Source organism: Penicillium bovifimosum (assembly GCF_028826915.1).
Source record: "Penicillium bovifimosum strain IBT 22155 chromosome Unknown utg000005l_segment0_segment0, whole genome shotgun sequence".
NCBI lineage: Eukaryota > Fungi > Ascomycota > Eurotiomycetes > Eurotiales > Aspergillaceae > Penicillium > Penicillium bovifimosum.
In genome coordinates, this window is record NW_026622714.1 from 3480470 (window position 1) to 3501534 (window position 21065).

Below are 21065 nucleotides of genomic sequence, written 5' to 3' on the forward strand. Positions count from 1 at the left end.
CTAAACCTGTCCTTTCAACTGTCATCGGCATCATCTCGACTACCATTTACTGTACTACACTGTCCTGCCTTACCTCGCATCTCGCCATCTCATCGCATATGCACCACCGCCACCATCAGCCATCCCATCATCCCCCAGCTCTCTACCCTCCCCTTTCTCTCTTCCATGCACGGTCATTCGCAAAAGGCTGGCATTTCATCCCAGCACATTGGTCATTCACCTTTTGCATATTTCAGAGACGAGCGTATTCTTCAATTTGTTCATGTTCTTCGTTGGGAAGCATGTTTCTTGCATTTAGAATTTGGAAAGGAAAGCATGCGTATACTCTTTTGACTCTTTCTATTGCCTCATTGTCTCATCGCCTGTTTTCCAGAGATCCTCTTTCCCTGTCCCTTTTCTATGTCGTCCGGTGTTATATATCCCTGATTTGGCCTGAAGCATCACAACATTGAGACTTTTTCGCTTGAATTCTTCTCTTCTCCTTCCTGTTCTGCTTCTAGGGTTTCCCTTTCAAGACTGACTATTGATTGTGTTAGGTAAATACTAAAGTCAAGTCAAGTCAAGGCGTATAATGCGTCTGTTTTCTTGTGTTCATTCTGTCTGTCGTGTCTACATCCGGGTCCTTTGGGTATTCCTGGTCAAAACTACCTACCTTCCTTATATCAGCGTTTCTCGGGTCTTTTCAATCAGGTGGCATCTTGAATGGATCTGTCATCACTTTCATTGCGACTTTCCCTCTGCACATTGTACGGCATTTTCATCTCATCTCTTGCCATACACTTCCCGCCCCATTGTCTCTGGTGTTCTCTCTTGCTGCCCTAGGCCGAGAAATGATATATACCCGATCTGAATGCGCATCAACCTCGATCTCGACAACTCTCCATACATGTTTTGGAATCAATCGAATCAACAAGAGTCAGATACCTCTGCGAGTTAAGTCAAGTAATCACATTTATAAACGTAGACATAGGTAATTGTATGATACAAACATCATTCGTAAAAAGGCACATGTGCATCTCCATTACATCCATTCGACTCAAATAAACAACCAGTCAAGCCGCGAATGATCCAACTCCTCAATCCAATCGAACTCAACATCATAATCATCATTATCACAGCCCCTTTTAGTCTGTTCATTAGGAACTTCTCCACGTTCACTTCGTTTCAAATCCTGCTTCTTCCACATCAAGCGCAGAACCCAGGCAGCATTACGCACATTGACACTAGTCAGAGCCTCATAGAGCTCACCAAGCTTCTCAAGAATCAAAGCGCGCTGCGAGGGACGACACTCCGCACCAGCGATGAAAGTAGGCCAAATAAGACACTTGAAGTGCGGGTCTGAGGGCGGGATGAGACAGATCTGGGCGATGAGGTTTGTCGCGATGAGTCTGTGGTCGGGGGGAAGGCCGACGTCTGTCCAGGGGGGTGAGAAGCCCTTTCTTGGACGGGAGAGGACGCGGCTTGTGTAGAGGTAGACGGCGTCTTGGTAGGAGGTTGCTAGGGCGAGGCGGTATTCGAGGGTTGGAATGAAGTAGACCTTTTGCATTTCTTGGCTCCAGGATATTGGGTCGAAGTTGCGGATTCCTTGCAGGAGGCTGCTGAAGGAGTGGAGGGTCAGGGATTGGCCTGGGTGGATTGGGGTTGGGTTGATGGTCGGTTGGGGGATGGTGGGTAAGACTTCGGAGTCTGGATACCAGAGGGCGTGGACGTAGAAGATTACTTCGAGGAGATAGGCGGGACAGCCGACCCAGGAGTTTTCTTCGAGGCGTTTTAGGATCGATGGGTCCATGGATGTGGAGTAGAAGGGCTTGGAGAGCGCGCCTGGACGTGCTAGTGTTGAGCCCATGATTTCCATTCTGTATGGTTAGCAGAGGATATTTTTGATCAGGGGAAATCCAACTTACATTATACATCCGTCGAGGGCAAAGGCATCCAGATCGTCGAGTATTCCTGAACCCATGGTCTTTTCAGGTCGGCTTTTGAGGAGCTTCTTCGCGCCCTCGATATGATAACTCCAGGCGCCGCTGCCGGATTCAATCAGGTCTAGGAATGCAAGCAAGACTATAGCGGCTAGAGTCCTGCCATCGTTCTGCATGGCAGGATTTTGAAGATCGACAGACAATTGGCGAAGGGCACGCTGCTTGAACTCCAAAAAATGCTGATATGCCTGCGAGGTGGGATTCCGATTACTTGCCGGCGCAACAATGCCTTCGATCTCCTCTGCCGACAAGTTTGAATCCTCCAAGGCTAGGTTGCCGGATGACCATGGAAGGACGGACGAGTCTGAGTCAGATAAAAGGGAGCAATGAAGAGCTCCAAGCGCGGTGATGCCATTGGCGAGAACCGGAGCCTGGTTGACCAGTGCGGTAAGATCTCGAAAGGGATTCTTGTGTTGAGAGTACAGTGCAAAGTCGTTGACCATATATTGGTTATCTTTACCAGCTATTGTCAGCGTAATCTCATGTAATACATAGCGGGATTCTTACAGTGATGTATGTAGTACCTCGAGAATTGGCTGAGATCTTTAAGAAGTGGATCAACCAGTCCCCATGGTGTTGGAGTATAGTCGGTGTGTTGAGCGGGAGTGGCTCGAGGAATGTGAATAACTGCGGTGTCCTGTTCCTCGGGTGGGTTGAATTCCATCTGCGCAGATACCGTCTCCATCAATGGCGTTTCCGCTTCGAAGGCCCAGGCATCGGTCTCTGGACTAAGCTGGTTCCCTGAACTGTGCCATTCGGTATCGGAGGAGGATTCAGCGACAAGGCCGAATCCACCGCTCGCCGCAGTAGAATCGTGCATCACAGTAGCTTCCTGGCTTGTTGGCTTGCTTGAAGGTTTTCCCACATCCTCAAAGCTGCGCCCCATCATCTTTCCTCGACTAGCCACACCACCCTTGACCCAAACCAGCGGTTTTTGGTACCCCAAGCATTCTTTCCCCGCATCTCGACATTTCCGACAGGTGGGCTGGCCATTGTCGCAAATGATGCGACGTCGTCGACAAGTATAACAACCTTTTGTCATTCTCCGGGCGTTGAAAATCGTAGTTTCAGAACTGGATAGCAAAGAACCGAGCCACTAGTTGATCGGTGCCACTCGCCATCGTCAGCTATGGTCAAGTCTCAAGGGATGTTGACAAAGCCACACGACCATCGCTAGTCGTTTAGGAGCTCTGTCGAAATCAAATGACTTAGAAGTCGTCATGGGAGGCTCCGCGATTTAGAAGCCGCGGAAAGCTTCTAACGCGGGGGAGGGCTGACTAAGAAAATCTTGTCGATCGAGACCTTCCTCCAGACTCCACGGAAGCCCAGGCTACTCCAACTCTCCATCTGCGAATTCTATCTAACCAGTTGCTGCTGGAATTCATCGAGGATACTGAACAAACGCCAAGATGGTCTTGAATATCTTATTCCGGAGTGTGGAGGTAAGTGTTTCCGCTTCGCCACTGCCGTTCTTCTCTAATGCTTTTCCCAGGTCTGGCTCACCTATCGAGTACGTTGCCCCGACACTTGCCGACATAGATAAAGTTCGTATCCTAACCTTGATGCAGCTCCTTCGAAGTCCGATCTTTCATCGCATGGTGGGTCGAGTTCACCAGAAAGTTCAACATATCAGGCACGGAGTGCCTCCGGAAGAGCAAGGAGGCACTAAACTCGAAGGCCAAGGTATGCTTGCGGCAACCATCTCGGCGGAATAGCATGACTGATTTGTTTTGTTCAGACTTCGAGTACAAAAAGTTCCTCAGCCATTTCACGGAAGAGTTGAGGGACCAGATAAAGGGAAATACTCGGAAAAAGTATTGATACATATGGCGCTTGTTTGATAAGGAGACCGATGATACCCCCATGAAATATGAAATTTGGAGTTTTTGCTTTCGATCTATGACTTTGGAATTCCTCTGCGTGCTTATGTCGATGCCGGGTACACAGCGAGATGCATTTTCGCGCTCCATGAGCTGCATCTCCTGTTTCATCCGCAGAATGAACATGATTTCAGGACTTGCCTTTTCTACTATTCTCAGCTGTATTCTCATGCAATCGGGCTGGGAGATTATCACTGTGGCATATATATGGATCCAGTCGGACAGGGGAATATCTTCAGACTGAAAGTGGCCTGGTCTCTAGTCCCGACCTATCCCCTCGTCTGTCCCGAGGGAAGGACAATTTGCGCGGTATTATTAGTGTGTTCTATAGACTCCCGTCGGCATAAGGTAGGTATTGTGATATTATTGTATTTTTCTATCTTATGATAGCTTATATTAAGATATAGGTTCGCGCTATGATACTGGCAACTAGAAACTGCCGTAGGAAGCGTGGCGGCCAAGCAAGGAAAGCTTGCAACCCCAGCCAACTCAATTGGACATACCCCAACGAGGCGCGTTCACGATGATTCCTGTCAGACAACCAGCAATGATACCGGCGCAGGGAAGCGTGATGATCCAACCCATGTAAATCCAGGAAACCATGCGCCAGTTGATCGTTCGCCAAGTGCCGTTGCAAAGTCCAACACCGACGGTAGCGCCAGTGATACACTGGGTAGTGGAGACGGGGAGCTCTGCAAGTATGACATGTCAGCGAGTGGTCTTATAAGTTTGGGGTTGAGGGTTTCTAGGTGATAATTCGGGAACAGATAGAAGGCAACGTACTCAACCTGGTGGCAATAATAACAGCAATGGCAGCACCGAGCTCCATCGTGAATCCACGAGAGGGAGAGTGCAGGGTAAGGCGGTTGCCCAGGTTGCGCATGATGTGATAACCGTATGTCCAGATACCGATGGCGATAGCGGCACCACCGAAGACACTAGAGAATGTGATTAGCACCAGCGCATCCTTATGAAGAAAATGAGACTTACAGAATCCACATAGGGACCTCGGTCTTAGCGCCTTCAAGGGCACCAGTTCTCCAGATAGCATAGATAGTTGCGTAAGGGCCGACAGCACTGGGGATAGTCAGTGTGTGGGTCAATAGTAAGTAGGTGAGATGGGAAAACTCACTTGGCAACATCGTTCGCACCATGGGTGAAGGAAGCAGTACAGGCTGTCAGAATCTGAAGGAAAGAAAACATGTACTCCGCTTCGTTATCATAGTGGGCAGCATGGGCATGGGTTTTTTCAAGATCACCGCCGAGTTTGCTGTCGCCCTTCTGGGCGCTAACAATGTCTTGCTCGATACCATTGAAGAAGGACTTCTTCAGCAGCCAGAACAGGACGGGGGAGCTGTACCATGCTCCCTCGGGTCGGGGACCACAGAAGTTGATGACATCAGGATCCATGGATTGTGTCTCGTTATCCGAGTTGGCAGTGATCTCGCTCTGTGCCTTTAGATCGGGTGACACAGGCTCACTGTTGGTGCCGTGGCTTTGTTCGAGATCTGTGGAACGCTCGGCTTCCAGTTCCTCTAGGGTTTTGTGACCGCGATAATAGTCACGGACGGTCTTCACATGAGAAGGGCGGGGAGGGACTTCACCACGGCGGAGGAGAAGAGGACCGTAGACCAGATGCCAAGGCTTGAGTTCCCAGTCACTCTTGATGACTCTGCGGTAGATCCAGGGGCAAAGGAACACGGCAGAGAGAAGAGCCATGCCAACGCCTACACCGATAACAGTTCCAGCTATCTCACCCCCATTGAGGTCAATCCTGCTTTTGCCACCCTTCCAGACAATAAGCACTGGATCTCATTAGCAGGTGATACGGAGGGGACAGAGTCTTGAGGGTTGGAACATACTAGTAAGGAGGGCGCTAGTCAGGAGGAAATAGAATGGAACGGTGAACAACGCCTTGAGGGCGGGATTCTTCCGCAGCAGGATACCATACTTGGTGACCAAGAAGACAAGTGCAGCAGCGACACCAGATAAGAGTGGTGCAATGACCCAGGCAAGGAACACCTGGACGACGCCGGAGTTGATATCACCTCCCCACCAGATAATATCATCAGCACCGACAAGCGCGATACCCATTCCAAGAATACCACCCAGAATAGAGTGGGTTGTAGAAACAGGAAGGCCGATCTTGGTACAGATGGTGAGATAGATAGCGGAGGCAACCACGGCGCAGCACATTCCAAGCATGAGGAGAGGGGCGTTGTTGGCGAAGGCATCGATCTCAACAATCTTGGTACGGATAGTATCGGAAACGCTGTTTCCCACACCAACACTGGGAGCACAACATTGTGAGTATGAGGCCGGGAAGCGGAAATCAGGTCATGAACTTACGCTCCAGCAAACTCCATGATAGATCCCAGAACCATGGCCTGCCAGTGCTTTAGGGATCGCGACGAAACAGACGTCGACCAGGAGTTGGCGCAGTCATTGGCACCAATGTTCCAGGCATCCAGGAATGCGAATATCGTGCCAACAGCAAAAATGTAGTCGTACTGATGAAGAACCATCTTGACGGTTGGCAGAAAGCAGCAGCGCGCTGGCTTGTCCTTTCTAGAAGAGCCTTGAAGGGTTCTGGAGAGCTGACTGGTTCGAAACAGAAATCATCAGGATAATCTTGGCTTTTAATATGTGCCAGCTCCGTCGCTGCTCCGATCCTGGCCGGTGGCATGACAGCCGTTGTGCTGTTGATACAGCAGCCCAGCGATCTAGATCCTAGCGTGCCAAGCTTCCCCGGCCCGCCGCGACGCCAAGCAATCTCTCCGGTGTCTGTGCACTAGCCGAGATGGACCTCCGCCGACGAATGCTGTCATCGCAAACAAGAACGTGGTCCACCCCATGAAAACCCTCCGGACCACATGCTCATGACAACGCTACAAGGCCGGACGATTTCCCACGAGGCAGAAACCCTAAATTCACTCCGCGAATGTCTTTTCCCGACCCACACACCTGCATCCTCCTCTTGGACAGAAACGTGAAGCCCTCAATTGGACCTCAGCTCTACTGCGTATAGCAATAATTTCCACTGGTCTTGGCAAGACGGATGAGGCCGAGTCGGTGCGCCAAGTAGGCATCTTACACAATCCTCGGAGCTTGGTATTCACCACATCGTGCTTGACTTCAACTTTCTTATTGGCTGGGTCAATTAGTTTACTGACATTGAGCTCTGGGTCTGATTCTGATATCCGGCGTACAGCTAGACATTCACCTTTGATATCGCGTGCACACCGTGATCCAACCCTCGGTTCCTCGACCTATATCTGGAGGTGTTAGATATACTCTACCGCTGTCTCGACTCCCGACCAGTTCTGCCTAGCCGAGCTAGTTCCAAGTAAGCACATTTGTTTGTCATGCCACCTGAGGGGATCGGCTATTCCAGTTACCTCCATGCCTTGGTGCCACTGGTCCCTTCATTTCCCGCATCTCCTATCCCCATCATCCGCTCTATATCGCCCAGCGCTTGCTTTGATTCGGACTCGTTAACTCTGCTAGATGCCACCGTGTCACCTCCTCTAAGCCTCCGTTGAATATTGAGTTTGAGACCCATGCTAACTCTTCATTCACCCACAAAGAAGCCCGAGTCAAATTTGCCAAAATGGCACTGCATCTTACCAAAGATTACAGTGTACGGACTACGGAGTAAACTGCAAGAATAAGCGAGATCACGTGGATAACGGCCAGGAATTACCATACCACAGTACTAACGATCTGCAGTACAAAACACCGAGTAATTAACAAAAATGCGCTTACTATATTAGGGCTAGCCGGGGTGCCAGCAGTCCCTTCCGCATGAAGTTCAAAGGTGGAGCCATTATCGTCTATCACTCATGACATCATCGAGAGAGGTTGACGGAACGAAGTGAGAAATGAGAAGAGGAATTAAAGAGAATACGAGCAAGTACTGTGAAGTAGCTGCGATGTAGCTGCTAAGTAGTCAGTCACCTACTACGAAGTATGCCGTTACTGTAGTTCCTCATTCTCAACCAAGGATCGACTTCAGGTGATCCTTCCTCCCCGCATTCTCCCTTCAACATCTCCACTCTGTTTCTCTACTTTCATAACTTCTTACAACTCTCTGTACATTCGTTACATCTTATTAGCTCCTATTGTTATACATCCCCAATCCTATTCTGGTCCGTTTGTGTTACATTAGTGACCATGCGGGTGTCACTCGTGGCCCTGGCCTTCCAGGCAGCGGTTAGCACTGCATCTACGCTCACTCCACCCGTAATCCCCTTGATCGTACGCAATCCATATCTCAGCACTTGGCTTGCAAATGCTCGTGACGAACCTTGGTCAAAATGGCCCATGTTTTATACCGGAGAGGAGATTGGACTCTCTTTAATGGCTCATGTCCCCAGTCTGAATGCGGTATATCCTCTTGTCGGCAAGCCGCATGATTCTTTGGATAAAAAGGCACGGTATGTATCAGAAATCAGAAGATACCGTCATTGGGGAATTAGATGCTGAAACATCACAGCTACAAGATCAGCTTCCCTGATTACCAAGGTCTTAACTATGATGCCTCAACGACCAATCTGACCTACCATCTTGAAATGGGCTCTGCAGACCCTATCGATATCACTGTTTCATTCCTTTCCCCTATTACTCCGACTTCGACTCTGCGGCAGTCGATCCCGGCCTCTTACATCACAATTGATGTCCAAGGCGATGTCGATGTCAATATCTATATGGATGTCGATGGTCGCTGGGTCAGTGGAGATACTGGTAGCAAGATCAAGTGGAAACAAGATAGCCTGAAGACCCCGAACGACACGCTGGTTCTCCGCCATTGGCAGGTGCAGAGAGAAACTGAACTACTGCTAACAGAGACTCGTGACCGCGCGGAATGGGGAACTCTGCATTTCACTGGCCCATCTGTAAGTCTTACCCAACAAAAGGAAGTGGACCAGTAGCTCATCACAACACAGGATGCTACATTCCAGTCTGGAGACGCAAATGGAGTACGCCGAGCGTTTGCTAGCTCTGGGACCCTGCCAAATACCAATGATAACAAGTTCCGTGCTATTGGAGACCGATCCCCGGTGTTTGCGTTCTCCAAGTCTTTCCACCTTGGCCATTCATCTAAAAATTACGCCGACAGCGTCACTTTCACCCTCGCTTTTGTCCAAGTCCCTGTTGTTCAGTATGCAGCATCTCGTGGGCTTACATTGATGCGACCTTTATGGGAAGCCTGGTGGCCAACAACCGAGGCGCTCCTGAGTTTCCACTACAGCGATTACAATGCAGCTAGCTCTCTAGCGTCCAATTACTCGCAGCAGTTGGAAGAGGATGCGTACCTGTCGGGAGCCGATGACTATGTCGATATCGTTGCTCTTAGTGCGCGGCAAGTCATGGGGGCAACTACCTTTTCAGGCACCCCGGACGACCCTATCCTGTTCTTAAAGGAGATATCTTCAAATGGTAACTTCCAAACTATCGATGTCATCTTCCCAGCGTTCCCATTCTTCATGTACACCAACCCCCGGTGGTTGGCATACCTTTTGGAGCCGCTGATTGAGCATATGCTCAGCGGGCAATACCCCAATAAGTATGCGATGCACGATTTGGGTACGCATTTCCCTAATGCCACCGGCCATCCCGACGGGAAGGACGAGTACATGCCAGTTGAGGAGTGTGGCAACATTCTGATCATGGGGTTGGCCATTGTGAACTCGCTTCGCTATGAAGATTCTACCACGGCCTCCTCCATCTGGTCAACCCAGGGCTTGCCCTCGCCCAATCTCGGAAACGAGACCTCCGGACTCTTCCCCCTCACTGATCTGCAGGTTCTTTCCGGCATCGACTACCAAGATAGCAAATGGGGCGGCAGTAATATTGGACAGCACTTGGCCGAGAAATGGGTGAAGCGAAGCTATCGTCTCTGGAAGCAGTGGACCGGATATCTGGTCGAGTTCTCTCTGGAACCTGCCAACCAGCGTACGTGGAATCCTTATTTGTACTCTGGAAGTGCCCCAAGCTAACCTTAAGAGCAGTCTCTACCGATGACTTTGCAGGCTGGCTTGCACTCCAGACAAACTTGGCTCTCAAGGGAATTGTGGGCATCAACGCCATGAGCAAGATCGCCGAGGTAGCAGGCGAGGAGGCTGATGCTGTTCGCTTCAAGGTATGGACAGGGCTCAAGTTTATGTACTCCGACAGCTTGACTGATGATACGTACAGAAAATCGCGAGCAAATACATCGCCAAGTGGGAAGAATTTGGCATGTCCCGGGACGGCTCCCATGCCAAGCTTGCCTACGATTGGTATGGCTCTTGGACAACAATCTACAATCTCTACGCGGATGCCCAGCTCTGCTTCCACCTAGAGGGAACCGACACCGATTCGCCGGGCTTTGTTCCGCGCCACATCTACCAGAAGCAGTCTGTTTGGTATCACTACGTGCGTCAGACGTACGGCCTTCCTCTCGACAGCCGTCACCTCTACACCAAAACAGATTGGGAATTCTTCTCAATGGCTGTGGCGTCCAAGCCTGTGCGTACCGAGATTCTCGATTCTGTCGCTCGCTGGGTCAATGAGACTGTCACTGATCGTCCATTCACGGACTTGCACAAGACGGAGGGTGACGGAGGATTCCCGGGTCCGAATTTCTTTGCTCGGCCTGTCATTGGTGGCCATTTTGCTTTCTTAGCGTTGGAGCGTGCCTGTGGTGGAAAGGCCATGCCTGGTCTGTCTTTCCTTGACGATGTGGATGACGAGACCATGGCACTTTGGGTCGAGAGTGCTGAGTCTGCTGCGAAAGAGTTCACTATGCCGGAATTGGTCCGCCATGCCGAGGGAGAGCTGTAGAAGTCTTCCTTCCATCAGGAGGCGTAGACGGAGAAGTTGCTGGCAGTGGATTTGCTGTCGTCCTTCATTCCGCATCCATATCCCCCTAGACCAGACTCCTACACGGTATGGCTTGGGCATCTTATCATTACCTTACACAGTACATAGGGCTCCGCAGCACCTTGGGTTGATGGCCCCGGTGCTATGTACACAGTACAAATACATTCATCCTCACACATGGTTGTAGAAACATACTATTGCTAAGAACATACGTAGAGACTAGGCTACTAAGAAATAAAGAAGCAGACATGTCCCGTAATTCAATTGAAGATTCTTTGCGTTCCTATTTTTTTTGATGACTTCTGGATCGATTCAAATTACATGGGCCCATCGAATTCATTCATCCAATTCGCGTTTGCTCACCGAAGGCAAATGTAAAACACACACATATCAGACCAACCCGGAATAAACTGGGCAGTTTTTGCATCCAGCAGAGTACGGAGAAACCTTCAGCATCCGCAAACTCCCTTCAAAAACCCATTCCCCATGGAAAAGAGAAAATAAAAACCATCACAGATGAAGCGACATAATAGATACCACCTCCGGGTGAACTTGCACACCTAGTAGATGGAGAAAGGGCATTGAAAGAGTCGAGAAAGAAAAAAGTTCAACCACCGTTCCTGGGGAGCACGAGATTTCCCGACTAAGTCAGGCAATTTAGTTGCCGCCGAGGCTGGGGAAGTTCTTCTCGTCGACGGTAGGGCCGGCGGGGCCACGGGCGTTGCCACGGGGAGCGGCAGCACCGCCGCGGGCGGGGCGGTCACCACCACGGGGGCCACCGCGGCCGCGCTCGGAGCGCTCACCACCACGGGCAGGGCGGTCACCACGGGCAGGGCGGTCACCACGGGGGGCACGGTCGCCACGGCCGCGGGGGCGGGGCCGCTGCGGGGAGGCTCGACGTAGCGGAGGTCAACGTCGAGGAAGTTCTTCTCCTTGCGCTGCTTCTCGCGCTTGGCCTTCTCGTGGGAGGGGGCGATGTAAGCGGCTTCCTCCTCCTTGGAGAGCTCCTTGGCGGACTCCCACTTCTTGTCGAGCTTGGTGCCCTCGTTGGCAGCGCGCACGGGCTTGGCGGCCAGGGTCTCGCGCTGGGCCTTCTCGGCAAGGTAGTCGGCGAAGGACTTGGAGTTATCGGGCTCCTCCTGCTCCTCGGCCTCGGCGGGGGTCTGGGGCTCGTTCTCCTCCTTCTTGGCGATGTTCTCGCCCTGGCGCTCGTCGTCCCAGGCCTTCTCGCCGCTCTCGGCACCCCAGCCCTGCTCGACCTGCTTGCGGGTGTCGCTGTATTATCGAATATCAACGTTAGTTCTCCATTCATCTGATTTGTGTGTTCCACGAAAGTACTCATGGTTTTTCGTGATTTTTCGAAGACTAGAACGTTTCATATGGATTCGTTCATTCGGAGGGTCGCTTACGTCTGGCCAGTGCGGGACTGGCGGTCACCGCGGGGGCCACGGCCACCACGGCGGGCGGGAGCAGCAGCCTCGTCAGTGGGCTTCTCGCGGTTGTTGTTGCGGCCGGCGTTGCGGTCACGGTAAGCTACCCGTTGGTGTTAGTCCGATTGTCTTCCGGGCAGGAGTCGGGTGATTTCGGTCACATACCAGCCTCGTTGCCAGCGGTCACACGGCCACCACGGCGGGCGTTAGCCTCGGTGTGACGGGCTGAGGGCTCCTTGGGGGCATCACGCTTTCCGGAGCGGTCCACGGGGCGGTCGACAGCCTTCGTGGGGGGAGGAGCGGGTCTGCTGGGGTCGAGCTCTGGGTCGTTACCTGATCAAAGGCAAAATTAGCGATCAATTGGACCGATAGACGAATGCGATCGAATTTGTTTTGTTTCGTCGGAAAAATAAGACCACAATCTCGTCGGAAAAGATAGCCGAATTTTTGTATTCAAGGGAGGGGAAATTTACCCAGAAGCTCGTAGAGGTTCTATAAAACAAACAATTCAAATTAGTTATTGATCTTCATGATACAAATCACGCCCAATGTCCCGAATCACTTCCAGATCGCGATTGCATTCAACATTGCGGCGCCAGCAGCGCGCGAGAGAGCTCCAAATCTGCGTACCTTGGACCGGACGTCCGCCATGACGCCTGTTGTGTTTCGGAGACCTTCCGGAGGGAGGCGCTCAACTTTAGACAATCGGTCTAGAGGAGTTAACGGGGCACAAGGCAGAACCCAAGGGAATCCGGCCTGTCAGAATTGATGATGATGAATGAGCAGGGTGAAGAAGGGCCCACGGTTTGTGGTTGCAGGGTGCAAAGGTGACTAATCAGGAAAGGCGGCATCTGTTTTTAAGCGAATTTGTTCACCAATGCTGATTGGCTGCCCGCATACTAGGGCTTAGGGTACCTTACATAATGATGGCGTCAAGAAATGGAATGGGTGTATACTTCTTTCTATCTTGCTGAATGCTGGGCATTGCTGGGCTGGGCATTGCTGGGCTGGGCATTGCTGGGCTGGGCATTGCTGGGTATTCATTGATCTGAACATTTCTACTGTGTACAGCAGATTATATGAATACCTTCTAACGAACTTCGAAGCACATTTCCCAGCTTGTCCGAAAATGACACGCCCTGGTGGAGCTCGTCGATCTGATTGTGGCTACGTGTGCTACGCACTCTATGGAGGCCTTGCAGAAGCTATGTATGTAATCATGGGGCTATCGAGGTCTATGGCACAAACGTGATGCATATGTTTGGATTAATCAACAGGTGAGTGGATCTTCTGCATCACCGAGCTCCCGAGGTCATCAACCGCATTTGTCCTGCTCTGCCCGTTCCGGGCGTGAGGCGAGCACCAACTGTTTGCTCACCGCCAGGAATACATGATGTACGGGAAAGGACAATCTGAATCCCGGGACAATACAAAAGCCCATGAAGTCTTCCGTTACTTCTGGGAATAAAGTCCGGCCTTGATATCGTCCAAGAGCTTTCGGCCAACCGGCTCCCAGCCAAGGAGCTCCCGAGTCTTTTTGCTGGAAACCGGGTTATCGGCGCTCATGATAAAAGACATGAAAGTATTAAGTCTCTGGACTTCCTCGAGCTTCTTTGATACAACAGGAAGACCCAGACTTTGACCAATGGCCTCTGCAATGTCCTTCATGGGGACGCCCTCCTCGTCCACCGCGTGGTATTTGCTTCCAGCAACACCCTTCTCCAAGACAAGGCGATAGAGCTTCGCAGCGTCGAAGCGATTTACCGCAGACCAGCGATTCAATCCTTCGTCGATGTAGATAGCATTGTCCTGTGAGCGAGCCAAAGCAGCGCACATGTGAATAAATCCGTGGTCCTCTTCACCGTGAACGGTGGGCGGCAGGCGAACAACACAAGCACGCACGTTTTTCTCAGCGAACTCAGCAACAAGAATCTCGGTTGTGGCTCGATTGCTCATCGGCGCTTCGTAATCCACTACTTCATCTTCGGTGCTGAGCTTTCCTTTGGTGAGCATAAGGGTGCCGGACGTGCTGATCAGAGGCTTGTTGGTTCCGATCATAGCTGTGCCTAGGACTTCGATAGCATTGCGCTCAGCTAGACAGCTCTCTTCATATTTGCTGAAGTCATGGTCCATGGCAAGGTTGATCACGCCGTCAGCCTCGGTTGCTCCTTGTTTGAGGATATCCCAGTCGTGGAGGGTCCCGCGGAGCACATTGACACCCCTCGCTTTCAGGGCGGCAGCGGATTCTTCGGAGCGGGCGAGACCTGTGACTGTGTGACCAGCAGAGATGAGCTCGTTGATGACGGCTCTACCGACAAAACCGGTGGCCCCAGTGACGAAGACGTGCATGGTGGATGCTGGCGGAGTAATCTGGGGATCTTGACAAAGCGATGAAGCTAATTGGAGATCACTGAAGTGCGGGAATGAGGAATGGCTTGCTTAAAGCTAGCAATCAGATACGTGCTGGTAGATGTGGGCTGTTGCGATCCCTTATAACTTGCGCCATCGTCAAGTGATGTTGTAACCAACGGACATAATCCTCTTCTTAACTCCGTTACATTCATTCCTCCTAACTCCGCTACACCAGTTCGTCCCGGCGTTCCTGTTAACCCCTATGGTTTCACACTCTGCCAGTTATCATCTTGTCAATGTCCGATGACATTCCAGTTTTACAACGAGTTAACTCCATCGTTCCTACAACATTCATATGTACAGCGTACAGCGTAGCTGCCTGGCTGAAGTGTCGGCCCCACACTATCAACCAATCACATGATGTCAGACCATCCATTGATGATTGAACCCTAACCCGGCAGATTTCAAAGCACAGCAACCAATGTTGAAGATGTACTTGACCTGCAGACTTCTAATTTATCTAGACAGCTACCGACAGTACCGAGTACCGAAAGCCTTGGTAGAGGTCCCCTACCACAAACATTAAACAATTATCCTAGTTGGGTTGTTGGAATACTAGAAGGGAAGGAGGAATGATCAAAGCCCAAAGGTGCCAGGCCGAAAGTTCTTGTCGGCTTTGGGCATAGGGAGAATAGCAAGACCCCAACCAACAACTACATAGCGAATGGCCGATATCTTCTGATATACAGCAAGTGCAGTTATGTGTAGTTGTTGTTGAATAATTGAATAACACTCGATCGAACCTTCAAAGGTTGGAGGACAACAACAAAGACAGCGAGGAAGGAACGTATGCATCGAAGAACTAGGAAGGAAGGAGCAGGGAGTACATTCGTTTTTATAGCCGCTGGAAATCATCAGACAAGGAGCCAGGAAGCAGAGGGAGATCTGTCTCCATTTCCCTTGGAGCAGAGAAAAGGGACCGATCCATACATAAGAAGGGACTCTATCTGTTTCTAGAGAATGATACTCAAAGTCCGTCTTTGCCTTTGGCATCAATCTCATTTCTAGTTAATTAGTTAATAGTTTAGTTTCCTTTTGGCGTCATGTGTAAAGCCTCCGCTAGACTTGATATCCACGCATGCTGTCATAGTCTGGTCTGATAAGGTGTAGCCCGTTCACTGTGTTACCCAAGAGCCGGGCTCTTTGTCCTCGGTGGCTCTTGGCACTTGCTCACTCCATAGACTAAGCCCTATTGCCCGCTACATTGGCGTTTGAGGAGCGAGGCAACCAAAAACGCCATGACTCACGCATTCTGAGCCACCGGGGCAGGATGCAATGTTACCTAGGCATCGAAAAGCAGCCAGAGACCAGACAAAGGAAGAAAACGTCCACGGAGAGTGTCCGCAGTGGGACGAGGTGTATGCAATAGCTCGTGGGCCGTAACATAATATTGTGCAACCGCCTCCACTATTATGAATAATGTTAGCAAGATGATGATCGGTCAACTGAAAATACGGCAAGCGCTGTTGCAGAGCAAAATTCCAGAACAGACCGGAGACCCAGATCACCCGAGCCCCGAGGTATCCGCCTGGATTTATTGAATCCCATTAGGACTAGTTTAGGCAGACTCCGGCTGTGCCGGCTTTCAGTTTAGTTGAAAGGGTGGGGATTCAGGTACCCGAGTACGGCGTAGTGTAACTTGACACAAAGAATAATACCCCTGGAGACCAACAGCATGTTGTACTGCGTAGAGAGATGCCATACCAATAGTTTAGGAAGCATTTCCATGTCCATCGGCTCTGGAGCAGTCCCAATCATATGGGCGATCAGAGGCAGATCACGGGAGATGTGTTGCTAATTATGGCACGGACAGCGAGGGGCCCTCGTCACACATGTCCACACCTTGCAGATTGTTTTCTTTCCGATTTTGTGATGAATCGAATGTGATTTATTCTACTGTTCCTTTTGTATGTTAAGTTAACTATGGAGTACATCTCTGCTAAATTCAACTGTTCTACTCTACACAGTAGTCAGTTACACAGTACTGTTCAAACCGTTGAAAGAATATTCAACAGGAAAGTCCAAACTTGGAATGAGCGAACAGGCGACCCAATCTAACGTGTTCTATTGACACCACAGCCAATAAAATTGCTAAGAACAGTGGAGCTGGACCAGAATCTGAGACTAGCGTAGCCTAATCAGGACTAGTGCATTGGGGACAAACAACTCAAGTCCCGCTGGCCCATGGCTCACAAATCACAATCTCACTCTTCTCAGGAACTCCTTTTTCATCTTTTCGTGGTTTTCATCCTTTTATCATCTCTGGACTGGACTCTTGGTAATTTCCTTCGTTATTTCACATTCGTTTACGAGCCATGCGTCTATCCAGCCTCTCGTTCTTCATCCAGGCTCTGCTGTTGACTGCGGTCGCAGCCCAGTCTGGGATCCCGAACATAGGGAAGGATATGACAACTTCAACAACAACTACTTCCGACCCGCCTGAATCCACGCCGCCTGCTGACCCGTCCTCCTCGAGCTCTACAACTTCGAACGAGTCATCCACCACCCCTGAACCTGATCCCAGCTCCTCGAGTTCGTCCACTTCCGCCACACCCACCGACCCTACCACCCCGGCAGAGCCCTCTAGCACCCCAGAGCCCACCCTTCCTCCATCCACCACCCCCAAGGAGCCCAGCCCCTCCACGTCAAGTACCGATAGCACCACTACATCCAAGAGCAGCACCACCCAGACCCCTGTCGTTAAGACCATCACCTCTTACGCGACCGGCGTCGATGGATCCACCTCCGCCAACGTCATGACCACCACCTCCACCCCCGCTCCCGATGCCAGCTCCCCCTCTCTCAATGGCGACAAGGGCTCCGGCGCCAGCGGCGTGTCTTCTTCCGACAAGAAGATCATCATCGGTGTCGTCGTGGGTGTCGGCGGTGCTATTCTGATCGGTGCCGTCGGCTTGGTCTTCTGGAGACTTCACAAGAAGCGCAGCGAGCAGTACGGTGATGAGGATGATCTGATGGGCGGCACCGCTGTGGGTTCTGGTCCTCGCGAGAAGGCTCCCAGCCCGGCCGGCAACACCCCCTTCAAGAACACACTGGATCAGTATCACAATCCTGGCCCTGTCAACGCGGCATCCAATTTCTAAGTGACCCGCACTGGCTCGACACTTGTCGAAGTGTAAAATTGTACGATCATCATGCTTTTCGCCAGGCGCTATGGACAGGATATGCGAGGATACCGTTGCGTTTTGCTTCCGTTCTGAAACTGCTTTTTTTCTCTTTTCCGTTCTCTTTAGGGCGTTTTCACACCCAGCCTCTCATTGCACTAGATTGGACACCGCATTCATTATGAGCCTTCTGATTTTGGCGACCATCACATTCATTTTTTTTCGCGATCGGAACTCTCAATCCTTATTCTACCGACAAAATACGGCATCACTTATCTGTTCTGTTTGTTATTTACTCTTATTCCCCGTGTCGAAGCGCTTGCTTTCATCCTGTTGCAAACACATCTTGCCTCATCCAATCTTCCCTTCTCTTGCAGCAGTAGACGTCAAAGAATGTATAGTGTTGATAGTCATCGGCTGCCAAGGTCTCTTCCTGTTGATCTTTGATCTGTATGTATGTAATTTCGAGGCAAATGGATATCATCAGTGAGACTGTGCTCAATGACACATGCAGCTAAATCGTAGCAGATCAGAGAAGAGAAAGATCGACTGGACAATGGACATCCATCAGATCGACGTCTATCAATCTTGGCGTATGCACCTCCGATCAATTCACGTGATTGCCTCCCAGCACGCGTCCGACACGCGAGATCGATGCATAGACAATTCTAATTTCTACGACTACCTCCATCTTCATCTAAAACCACTTTACCAACTCCTCAGACCCTAACCTTCCAATCAATCCAATACCAATTACCAATGATCCCAGAATAATACCGATAAACCCACCAATCTCAAAATCTCCGCAACCGACCATCCGCATCCGACCCACCATCTACCATCACTCAACCATCACCAAACCCTCACCATGTTCGCAACCCACACAACCCCCAAACCCCCTTCCGCCAAACCCGCTACACCCCGCGCCCCTCACCACTAAGCCAACACACCACAACCCCAACCTGGAACATGTCACCGACGCCAACACCTTCCCAAAGACCCCAAACCCAAACCCACCACTCAACCCCCCTCGCGCAATTCATCCAAACCGAGCCCATAACCCGCCACACCCAGCCCTGGAACCCCTCCCCAATCCCCATGAACTTCACCGCAGCCTCCGCATCAACAACGCCCACGGGAACCAACCCCTTCCAGCCCCGAGCGCAACCGACATCGCCATGCACGCCAACTCGCGCGCAAGCGCAAGCGCAAAAGCCGAAATACGAAGCGCGCTATGCGAACATCGCGAATCCGATGAAGAATACTTCTGCGTTGGCGCGCGCGAAGACGCGCAAGATGTTCCTTAATCGGGTGCGTGGGGAGAGGGAGGAGGGGAGGTTTGAGGCGCGTGGGGAACAGATGATGCTTATGGAACATCTTGCTGATCGGCGGAGGTGGGAGGAGTGTATGGCGAGGGAGGGGGGGGGGTTGTTGTTGAGGGGGAGGAGGGGGAGGATGATATGCTTCCTGGTATGTTTACTCTCTGAAAGGAGGGAAATGGAATTGGAATTAAGGAATTGGAATTTCTGACGTTGGTTTCTAGATGATGCGGATGTGCTGGATGAGATTATTGCGCAGGAGGAGGAGGCTATGCAGAGGGCGTTTATGGAGACGCAGAATGGGGTGCATGGGAGGGTTGAGCTTTTGCGGGGGGATGGGCCGAATGTGTCGTTTAGTGATGATGAGTATGAGGATATATTTATGGGGTTGTCGGATCCTCAGGGGCAGCAGTTTCAGTCTCAGTCTCAGTCTCAGGATATGGATATGTCGTGAGCTGGGGGGGTTGACTGGTGGTTTATTTTTCTTTTGTGTATTGCATTGGGCGGCAGTTTTTCATTCTCATGTGGGCTCGGTGGAAGTCCCGGTACATAATGTAAGTCAATAAGGGTATCGAGATGTGTATATGTACAGTGCAGAGACGGACGATTGTAGGTATGACCAGGGAAAACAAGCAAGCCTTGGCCTTCGGGCGATATCTTTCAGACCTCATACACATTTCAACTTCTTACTGTTGCGGGCAGTCAGGCACACCACCTGCAGCTGCCGCCGCTGCACCTCCCAGGTCGTCCATGAGGGGATTCGCAACTAATTCCTCAGGCGGGCTTCCAGCTGCTTGCATCTGTAGACGTTGTTAATATAACAAGATTCGATCCCCAATGTAGATTTGTAGATTCCACTCACCTCTTGCATCCTCTCCCAGATATACTCCCGACATTTAGGATCATCATCAGAGAAGTTCTTCTCCTCAAACTTCTGCACAATCTGCTTAACGAGTCGCGCCTGGGTCTCAAACCGCTCCATATCCTCAGCATTCACCTTCCCACTCTCCTTGTTCTTCTCAATCCAAGGCCCAAACTTCCCATCCAACTCCTTCATAGGCTCATACAGCATCTCCTTATTAGAAAGCTGCTCCATCATCCCCATAAACATCTTCGACAAATCCCCATCATCGCCCGCACCAGCCGCACCAGCCTCAACAGCCTTCAACAGCTGCGCCAGCATATCGTCCGAGAGATCCTCCTCCGTACTCGCCGCAGTAGCCTTATCGCCACTCTCCTTCATCCGGCCCATCGTGCGTTTAATAGCTTCATTGAACGAGTCAGCCGGTCCTTCTGCGCCGGCGCTCGCGCCGGCCTTCTCGTTCGTGCCGGCCGCTGCCGCTGCCGCTGCTGCGAGACCGTCTGCCGCGGCTCCGGGGTTGGAGCCGTTTTCTTCGGCCATGACGTCGGCGAGAAGCTGTTTCAGGAAGTCGCCGGGCGGGATGCCGCTCTCTTCGAGCTGTTTGGCGAAGACGTCGGCGCCTTGGTCGATGGTTGCTTGGAAGGCAGGGTCTGAGGTGTCTCCGGCGCCGGGGACCATCATCTTTGCCATGTCTTGTTCAAGTTGCTTTAGGAAGGCATCTTCGTCGAAGTCGGCGGGGGTTATGCCTTTTGAGGGGTCGGGGTTGGTGGCGGAGGCAGGAGCTGGGGCTGGTGTTGTGGCTGCGGGTGCGCGTTTGGGTTTGGAGAAGTCGTCCAGGACGTCTGTATAGGTGTGAGTATCGATGTTGATTTCGTTCGGCGGGGAGGGGTCGATGAGGCGATGGTGAGGGGGGAAAATGGAAGGGATCTATATTTACCGTCTAGCTCATCAAACTCTGAGTCTTCGTCTTCATCGTTTACAGCTGCCTTTTGAGGTGGTTGTGCTGGTTCAGGTGCGTTGTTTGGTTCTTGGGCTTCTTGGGCTTCTTGGGCTTCTTGGGCGGTTGGTGCTGGAGCCGATGCTGGAGCCGGTGCGGCGGGGGCCTCTTTGGGGCTGTCGGCGGGCAATGTGGAAGCCATGGGGATGCGCCAGAGAATGGGAATTGGAATTAATGTTCCAATGCTAGTCCGAGATATG

At 51.3% G+C, this 21065-nt stretch overlaps 9 protein-coding genes across 9 annotated transcripts; 4 read left to right on the top strand and 5 right to left on the bottom strand.

Annotated features, from left to right (window-relative positions):
- Positions 1-1036: 1036 nt before the first annotated feature.
- N7515_006517 (Zn(II)2Cys6 transcription factor) lies at positions 1037-3021 on the bottom strand (the record flags this gene model as incomplete). The annotated part of the gene is made up of 3 exons (XM_056667261.1): positions 1037-1856; positions 1905-2442; positions 2487-3021. 3 exons carry the CDS (start codon positions 3019-3021, stop codon positions 1037-1039), a joined length of 1893 nt encoding a protein of 630 aa, XP_056520857.1.
- A 367-nt stretch (positions 3022-3388) lies between these two features.
- N7515_006518 (uncharacterized protein) lies at positions 3389-3694 on the top strand (the record flags this gene model as incomplete). The annotated part of the gene is made up of 2 exons (XM_056667262.1): positions 3389-3421; positions 3548-3694. 2 exons carry the CDS (start codon positions 3389-3391, stop codon positions 3692-3694), a joined length of 180 nt encoding a protein of 59 aa, XP_056520858.1.
- Positions 3695-4348: 654 nt separating this feature from the next.
- N7515_006519 (inorganic phosphate transporter) lies at positions 4349-6384 on the bottom strand (the record flags this gene model as incomplete). The annotated part of the gene is made up of 6 exons (XM_056667263.1): positions 4349-4551; positions 4643-4797; positions 4850-4936; positions 4992-5664; positions 5722-6149; positions 6209-6384. 6 exons carry the CDS (start codon positions 6382-6384, stop codon positions 4349-4351), a joined length of 1722 nt encoding a protein of 573 aa, XP_056520859.1.
- A 1648-nt stretch (positions 6385-8032) lies between these two features.
- N7515_006520 (putative glutaminase) lies at positions 8033-10684 on the top strand (the record flags this gene model as incomplete). Its single annotated transcript, XM_056667264.1, has 5 exons — positions 8033-8295; positions 8355-8754; positions 8806-9814; positions 9871-10001; positions 10058-10684. The coding sequence occupies 5 exons, from the start codon at positions 8033-8035 to the stop codon at positions 10682-10684; spliced, it is 2430 nt and encodes an 809-aa protein (XP_056520860.1).
- Positions 10685-11380: 696 nt separating this feature from the next.
- Positions 11381-12804, bottom strand: stm1 (uncharacterized protein; the record flags this gene model as incomplete). Its single annotated transcript, XM_056667265.1, has 6 exons — positions 11381-11521; positions 11566-11998; positions 12133-12256; positions 12319-12486; positions 12627-12645; positions 12784-12804. 6 exons carry the CDS (start codon positions 12802-12804, stop codon positions 11381-11383), a joined length of 906 nt encoding a protein of 301 aa, XP_056520861.1.
- An 801-nt stretch (positions 12805-13605) lies between these two features.
- N7515_006522 (SDR family oxidoreductase) lies at positions 13606-14502 on the bottom strand (the record flags this gene model as incomplete). Its single annotated transcript, XM_056667266.1, has 1 exon — positions 13606-14502. The coding sequence occupies one exon, from the start codon at positions 14500-14502 to the stop codon at positions 13606-13608; it is 897 nt and encodes a 298-aa protein (XP_056520862.1).
- Positions 14503-16880: 2378 nt separating this feature from the next.
- midA (putative cell wall protein) lies at positions 16881-17666 on the top strand (the record flags this gene model as incomplete). The annotated part of the gene is made up of 1 exon (XM_056667267.1): positions 16881-17666. The coding sequence occupies one exon, from the start codon at positions 16881-16883 to the stop codon at positions 17664-17666; it is 786 nt and encodes a 261-aa protein (XP_056520863.1).
- Positions 17667-18656: 990 nt separating this feature from the next.
- Positions 18657-19460, top strand: N7515_006524 (uncharacterized protein; the record flags this gene model as incomplete). Its single annotated transcript, XM_056667268.1, has 2 exons — positions 18657-19092; positions 19231-19460. 2 exons carry the CDS (start codon positions 18657-18659, stop codon positions 19458-19460), a joined length of 666 nt encoding a protein of 221 aa, XP_056520864.1.
- A 232-nt stretch (positions 19461-19692) lies between these two features.
- On the bottom strand, positions 19693-21007 carry pex19 (putative peroxisomal membrane protein receptor Pex19; the record flags this gene model as incomplete). Its single annotated transcript, XM_056667269.1, has 3 exons — positions 19693-19806; positions 19869-20710; positions 20806-21007. The coding sequence occupies 3 exons, from the start codon at positions 21005-21007 to the stop codon at positions 19693-19695; spliced, it is 1158 nt and encodes a 385-aa protein (XP_056520865.1).
- Positions 21008-21065: the final 58 nt, after the last annotated feature.